At 40.1% G+C, this 7597-nt stretch overlaps 1 protein-coding gene across 3 annotated transcripts; it reads right to left on the bottom strand.

Moving 5' to 3' along the window:
- Positions 1–1917: 1917 nt before the first annotated feature.
- zgc:103759 (U8 snoRNA-decapping enzyme) lies at positions 1918–3326 on the bottom strand. Of its 3 annotated transcripts, none has more exons than XM_056733611.1 (4): positions 3113–3326; positions 2908–2948; positions 2541–2766; positions 1918–2443 (listed from the first exon to the last, which is right to left on the bottom strand). In XM_056733611.1, the coding sequence occupies exons 1-4, from the start codon at positions 3239–3241 to the stop codon at positions 2237–2239; spliced, it is 603 nt and encodes a 200-aa protein (XP_056589589.1). In that variant the 5' UTR covers positions 3242–3326; the 3' UTR covers positions 1918–2236. The 3 variants fall into 3 exon arrangements, with proteins under 3 accessions (XP_056589589.1, XP_056589591.1, XP_056589590.1); XM_056733613.1 differs by having other exon boundaries at positions 2908–3017; positions 3113–3236; XM_056733612.1 differs by having other exon boundaries at positions 2908–3042; positions 3113–3223.
- Between the last annotated feature and the right edge of the window lie 4271 nt (positions 3327–7597).

Raw genomic sequence — 7597 nt, 5'->3', positions numbered from 1 at the left:
CAGAAGCGCCGTCCTCTTTATGGCGTTGTGAAACGGATGAACTCGCGCCTCACAGGAAATGAGGCTCAAGATGCCCACATAACCGCCGGTTTACTCGCGTAACAGCAACAGACGTGTGTTGAAAGTGTCCGTGTGTTGGTCGTAAAATGCGTTTGTTTCTTCGGAGTGTGACTTTCTTGTTTGTTTTGGAAACACAAATACGACTGACTAATTGTTTCTGAAGGTGTCATGTTCTCATCTTTCGGTAAAAATAAGCTTGAAGGCCGCTCCGTTTGCACATTTATGAAGGAGAATAAATTTGGATTCCTAAATGAAAGTTAATGACATTAACATGCAAGATGACATACAAGATTAACATTCATTTTCATTATGTGTTTAAATATTTATGGTGGATTGTAACTTGGTTGGGTCTCCCTTGAGTTTAATAAGGTGCAGCAAGTTCAAGCTCAGCCTCCCCAGTTTTTCTGGTTCCTTCCTCTTTCGTCGTGTGCTCTTAACATTCTCATGGTGTGATTACGAATAAAAAAAGGGAAATTAAATCACTGGCTTTCAAAAATCCTATAATGTGCCGCACATGGCCATGCACTTTATTTACACACAAAACCAGAGTAACGCATACACAGTACCAATCTTCATAGATAACGTGGTTGATTATTATTGATCCCTAAAGATATATTCAGTGCAGAAGCAACACAACCAAAGATACGCATGTATGTGTATACAGTGAGGATAAACAATTGAACAATTGATAGAAGACAGTTGGTCACTAAGGACTTTAAAAGTGATAGATTTAACAACTTGGAAAACAATGATCATAGCACATGCTTCAATTCCCTTGTGAAAATAAATGGTCTACGGGAACCATAACCACCCCACCCATGAGTTCTTGTAAAGGCGACTCCACTGTGAAGGTGGCTGAGGGGAACCCATGATGTGATTTTGAGATCAATGTGACTTACACCATAACAGGTTGTCAGAATTACGCAATACGATTGATGTGTAAGACCCGGCGGGTAGCAACAGCAAACACAGTTTAACATCGATGGCGCTGGATCCAATACGCCAACTCTATCATTGGTTCTCTGCTTGCCCAACGCCTGCATCAATCCCTTCCATCCGAGCATCCCTAGGGACAGTTCAGCTTCCACTTGGTCAGTCAATCCTCACAGCTCTGACCTACTTCATCTCTTTGGCCCCGAAACATACATGTGCATTCACACTTTAAACTGCACTGCACGTCAAATGTTTAAAACAAAGGTGTTGTCTTTTGCTGTAAACACATTAGAGATATGCTGATGGTTTGCAGAATTTATCCATATACTGTAAATAGTAAGATACCAGAATTCAACACCTTTTTGTCCTTGTGTAATAATTTACATTCATTTGGTAGTTTCTAATAGGCGCTGGGCAATGGCAGACAGGATTGATCCCTGTGAGACATACGAGCATCAGTGAAGTCAGGCAATGATGTTGAGTCATGTGGCTTAGCTCACAGTCAGTGCTCCTTAAGTTTCATAATACAATTAGTAATGTAAATTCTGAAAGTGTTAAATTCTGTGAAACTGTTCTATTTCAAAAATGCGGAAGCTAAAATGAGGGTCAAAGTGAACTGTTATTCCAGTGAACTAAAGGATTAATCTACAAAGCATTCTGAATAATTGCACTATTTTGGAGAATACAGACTTTTGTCATTTGTTTTTCCTTCTCCTATCCCGGCTTAATACACACTGACAACTATAAGTAAGCCATTTGTAGGCTAATTTAACTTAAATTAAATACTGCAGTTTTACCAGCCACTTGCTTGCACAAGCCAAGTAGTGCAGGATGATAGCACACCCCTGTGGCTCTTCTCCATAATGAAAATGACAACAAATTCAGTAAAATGAAAACTCATGAACAATTTCTATAACCCGTCAGCTGTTTATTTGTGTAACTTGGTGAACTCTTGTTAATACTTCTATACTATTAACAGAATTAAATAGTAGCATTGGCATGGAAACAAAAAGTGATCATATAACAATTTACTCATGCAACATATAATGCATAAGTAATAAATTAATGTTACATGGTTAAATGACATCAATTCATATAATAAATAAAAAAGCTATTTATTTATGCTATAATGTTCACCAGGTTGAGGTTAAATAAATGGGGTAGTCCTTCTGGCATTGGGGGCTGGGCTACTGTGTGAGCATCATGGGCCTGAGGTGAAAAGGCACTGCTGTGTAAACTCGTGTCAGTGCGGATCAGCACTGTGTGTGCGTCTCATCTGCTCAGCCTGTCTCACTGCCTTCTCCAGCTCCCCCTGGGACAGCAAACCACAGCGCTGCAGGGCAGAGAGCAGCTGAGCCCGGGAGTTACTGATGAACGAATGAGACAGGAAATAAGGAAGACCACCTCCGTTTTTCAGGAAGTAGAGCGGTACTCTGACCATACCCAACACCTGAGACAAACACATAGCAAGAAAATCAGCGTGCATATTTGTCAGGTGTGTATGTATGTATGTGAAGAGAGACAAAGTGAGCAGCACATGGTTCTACCTCCAAACCGTGATCTGTGGCCGTAGCTACTGCTGCTCTCTCTATTTCTCTTAGCTCTGCCTCTGTCATTTTCTTGATGTAGAAGTGTGTGATTAGCCACGGGCAGGATGTAGCAAGGCAGGAGGATACATGATTTTCCACGCCCACTGGTATAGCCTCGCCCACCTCTTCAAGAAGCTCTCTGGTTAGCCCTGCCTCCAAAGTCTCTTTCGAGGGGTTCACCAATCTACAGGTGACATCATAATGACAGACTCCACACATGTGCTTGCTTGGCAATGGCAGCTACACAACTGCAGATTTTTAAACAACTACAGAACCATTATTTACATTTTTTGTTTTGTTTGTTGGTCCAGAAGAATGAACTTACCCCCCTGGGAAACCTAGCAACCCATCAAAGCGCATCTGCATCTGAATGACAGGATTCTTGGATTCAGGTTTATGTTGCCCGGGCATTCATTAGCATAGTTTTTGTTTAACCTTCATGCCACGTTAACCAGAGCACCTGTGTTAGTCGCAATCTTTAAATAAAACTGTTAAGGTATGACGCTTCCAGAATGACAACTCTTTCTTACCAGCACTATGTGTTTGATGGGGATTTTCCCGAAGAGTTTGGCGCTACAGTCCCCGTACAGCATAATGTGACATGCATGTCTGTAACCTTCCCGTGACAAGGCATCTTCTCTAGTTATCTGTCCCTCCATTACACGACGAGCGATGTAAACTAATTAAATTATGAACAAATTAATAAACTGTGGGGCACCCATTATAATATAGGAGTGTTCTCTGCGTGTCTACGTACGTGTGACACATTTTTCAAAATAATAGTCCCTAAAGTTCATGCTCTTACAAAATAAGAACGTTGTATAAATAGTTACAGTAATAATTGCATATTTTTCAGGATTTTTATTTTCATAGTACCATATGCATTAAATGAGTCTGTTGTCCCGTGGAAATTATTGCTTTGAGAATAATGTTGATGCAATATGTGATATACTGCATCGGCTGGCTAAGAATACAGAGAGCAATTGCAAAAACGTTAAATAAAAAAGGAAATAAACAGAATCTATGTCACCTGTGTGTATCACTGGAAATAACTGCTTTTATCCAGAACCATTGTGGTTTCAATAGCAAAGCCATAGCTGTTAATTCCTCACACATGCACTAACTGTTGTCTCATATTGCAGGATTAGTTTGCAAAGTAGTGAATTATTGTACTTTACCATCAGGGAGATCCTAACAGGGCTGTGTTTATTAGTCATTAGTTCTTATTCTATAATCTAGTGACCAAATGTGTGTGGAGTGTTATAGGAGCCTACAGGGGGTGTCAGTTAGCCATTCAGTGGACTGGTCTCATGTCGCAAAGCACTTGACTGGATTATCTACATTTTTACAGGAGCTTCACAAGTTAAACCATGAAGATTTCAGCTCAAGTGTTGACTGGAGGAAATATTTTTCACAATTGAAAATATTGGTTTCACAACCAGTCCCTTAAAAAAGGAATAAATAGGCTACCACTTTGGCCTCTCAGCTCACTTAGTGGAATATAAATAATAATTTGCTGCCACATGATACATGTTATGTTTATATTTTAAAAGATCTGACATTATGTGTGAATAATGTAGATAATACATTAAATTAATTAAAGATTTTGTTTTAAGAGATGGGATTTTGAGATGTTGTTCTCAACAAGATGGACAAAGTTAACTAATATATCGGAAAACAGTGAAGTTCATCCATGGAGAAATATTTTTATATTTTGTGTAAACATTATCTGTGCCTAATCAGCATCACTGGTCATTTGTGTAGTTATAGTCTAAAATTAGCTACAGATTACAAACAATATGCACTAAATCTGTTTGTAAACAACGTTCTAGAGTGCGTCTGTGTGCATTTGTGTGTTTTCTCCAGCAGTTGTCAATGTGTTGGCTGTGGCTTTCGGAGTGACTCATGTAGAGGTTTCCATCAATCCTCGGGTCTTTGAAGCCATGCCTTTGTGAAATGACTAAATGTAAATGAAATGTGGCTCATTGTTAAGAGGCATTTTATATTGCGAAATATATGGGAGAGTTCCAGAGACCAAATTAACCCGAGTAGACTTGCCGAAATGTAGTTGTCAAGTTCCCATTATCTAACACAATTCAAAACTGAGTATATTTGTTCAAGTGTATTAGATTGTCAAGGACTAAAATTTCAATTATAAGTTATATGTACTATTAAAATTGGAAATATAATAGATGTGTGTGTTGAGAATGTTACGAGAGAATGAGACGGAGATGTTATGAGGGACATGCATGTCACTAGTTTTTGTTACTCATTTGTATTGCTGTGTCTAAAGCAATTTAAAGTTTGAAGAAATATGTGACGCTTATGTTAACTGTATATGTAAATCATAATTAAAGTAATAGCGTTTATTCGCTCAACATTTAACTTTAATCTTTTTGCGTTTGTCAAGCAACAAAGAACCTAGCTCATTAATATAGAATTCTATTGATGTGCAGTCATAGCTGTGCATTACGTCAGCTGTTTTATAACGTTGAACACAGCTCTAACAAAATTAAAAGTCTGAACTATCTACTTAACATACTATCCACTTTACAAACTGGGATTGTGCTTCCATTTGAGAAATCAGGCATTTAAGAGTTTTGAGTAAATGCATTTTAACTCTGTCCATCCACTCTTTGTAAGCCAATGGATTGCGCCAAAGTGGCTGGGCTATTCTTAAGCCCAAGTGCTTTCTAAGTTTAAAAGGTTTATGTGAGCTGCTGGCTATTGTTCTGGTGAAGGCGTCAGGGATTGTTATATGGGATCTAGGGCGGGGGAGATATACTGCTGTCAAAATCCAGTCTAAAATAGGCAGACAGCTGTGGGTGCTCATATCTAGGCTGTGTTTTGAGTGTGTATTTGTGCAAGACTGATAGAGTGGCAACACAATGCAGACACAATGCAGGTGTTGTGTGTGAGATGGACAGGAGAAAATTAAACTAGTGTCACTTACTAAAAGACTGATTAGATCACATTATTTCTGGGCTGGCTAGTGATTTGGGGATTAGAATATCAAGCGTTTACCAATGTTTCCTTCACTCTCATTCCCATTTGTGCACACACAGGTGCAGGGTCACTGAAGTGCAAGGGTCTAACCCAACAGTCAGAGGTAGAACAGTATAGAAAAAAGAAAGTAGGATGATGAATTTACATAGACAGGTGCTGTAGCTCACACTGCTCATCTACGATCTGGAACGTATGGCTGGATGGTAGATCACACTGGGTTAAGAAGGCCAGGAGGTTTGTATTTTGGTTGGCAGTAGGAAAACATTTATTAGCAGGCAGTTTAGGTATATTTTCCCAGACAATATTAAGTGTGGTTATACAGAATGCAATGCTACCTCTTCCACTCCTGACCTTTTAGCCTGTGTGGTATAACCTTGTGCCCTGTGAGAGTTTGATAATCTATGACAACTGCTCACCATGTGTAAGGCTTCAGACCTCAGACAGGTTCAAGGAAGCTTTGATTCAGGTTGCATTCTAATGAATAGCCATATGATTTAATGTAATTCATAAGTATGTATTTCCTGAAGCCATGAAAAAAGTTACAAGTTTACACCATAAAGTAGAATCAAATCTAATAGAATATAATTTATTGTCATTGCACAGCTGCACAAGCTGTAGTTCTTTTCTTAGTATATATTCATATGCTCTCCCTCCTGTCTGTCGTCTCTCTCTCGTAGTCTGTCGTCCAAAACCTACCGCAGGCAAGGGCTAATCCTTGTCATCTGTCCTTATTTTGGTTGATCTCTATGCTGCATTTGACACTGTAAACCACCAGATCCTTCTGGCCACTCTCTCCAAACTAGGCATCTCTGTAACTCAACTGGTTTGACTTTTATCTCGTAGGCAGATCCTTTAAGGTATCGTGGAGAGGCTAGACATCCAGATCTCACCAGCTGACAACTGGAGTTCCTCAAGGATCAGTTCTTGCTCCTCTCCTCTTTTCTATATATACCACCTCCCTGGGTCCAATTATTAAGGCTCATGGGTTCTCAGACCATTTTTATGTAGATGATACGCTGCTTTATTTCTCTTTTCAACCAGATGACCCCACCATTTCTGCCCTTGTCTCTACCTGGCTTCTGGACATGTCTTCTTGGATGAAAGAGCATCACCCACAACTCAACCTTTCCAAGACAGAACTGCTGGTTATACCGGCCCACCCATCAATTGAACATAACCTTATCATTCAGCTCGGATCCTCAACTATATCGCATACCAAGTCTGCAAGGAGCCTGGGGTGATGTTCGACGACCAGCTGAAATTCACCTCTCACATCGCAGTAACCACTCGAACTTGCACGTATGTGCTCTACAACATCAGGAATATCAGGTCGTTCCTGTCGGAGCATGCCTCTCAGCCGCTAGTCCAAGCTCTGGTCATATCAAGACTGGACTACTGCAACTCTCTACTGGACGGCCTTCCAACCAATGCAGTCAAGCCCTTGCAAATGATCTGTAATGCAGCTGCACGTCTAGTTTTCAATCAGCCTAAAAGAAGCCATGAAACACCCCTCCTGATTTCAATTCACTGGCTGCCAGTCGCTGCCCGCATAAAGTTTAAATCGCTGACACTGGCCTTCAGAACGTTAACGGCAAATTCCCCCCTTTACCTTAACTCACTGATCCATGTCTACATCCCCTCCCATCATCTTCGGTCTGAAAATGAGTGATGCCTGGTTGTTCCATCACAGCGAGGCACCAAATCGCTTATAAAAACCTTTACTCATTCAGTCCCCCTGAGGTGGAATGAACTGCCAGCCTCCACCCGAACAGCACCATCCTTCACAATTAAAAAAAAAAGTTTAAAACATACCTGTTCCTCATTGATCTGATTTACCAATAACTGTCTATGTCTTGTGTCTAGAAAAAACTGTTGTTCATTCTCTCCCTTGCTTACTCCAGCTTTAATCCTCCTAGTAGCATGGCATTGTGAACTAACAGTACTGTTAAGCGTGCTGACAAAATGTTTATATGCTCTCCTGCTTGTAAGTCACTTTGGATAGAAGCATC

Source organism: Triplophysa dalaica, chromosome 20 (assembly GCF_015846415.1).
Source record: "Triplophysa dalaica isolate WHDGS20190420 chromosome 20, ASM1584641v1, whole genome shotgun sequence".
NCBI classification, from domain to species: domain Eukaryota; kingdom Metazoa; phylum Chordata; class Actinopteri; order Cypriniformes; family Nemacheilidae; genus Triplophysa; species Triplophysa dalaica.
The sequence above is the reverse complement of the archived record's forward strand: the minus strand, read 5'-3'. Positions and strand labels throughout refer to the sequence as shown.

Bases quoted from the DNA above. Each gene is read 5' to 3' on its own strand.
- zgc:103759 (XM_056733611.1), bottom strand. From the start codon at position 3,241: ATGGAGGGACAGATAACTAGAGAAGATGCCTTGTCACGGGAAGGTTAC. The intron at 2,767-2,907 runs GTAAGTTCATTC...TGTCACCTGTAG, and splicing joins TTGCTAGGTTTCCCAGGGGG to ATTGGTGAACCCCTCGAAAG. The intron at 2,444-2,540 runs GTAGAACCATGT...TGTTTGTCTCAG, and splicing joins CCACAGATCACGGTTTGGAG to GTGTTGGGTATGGTCAGAGT.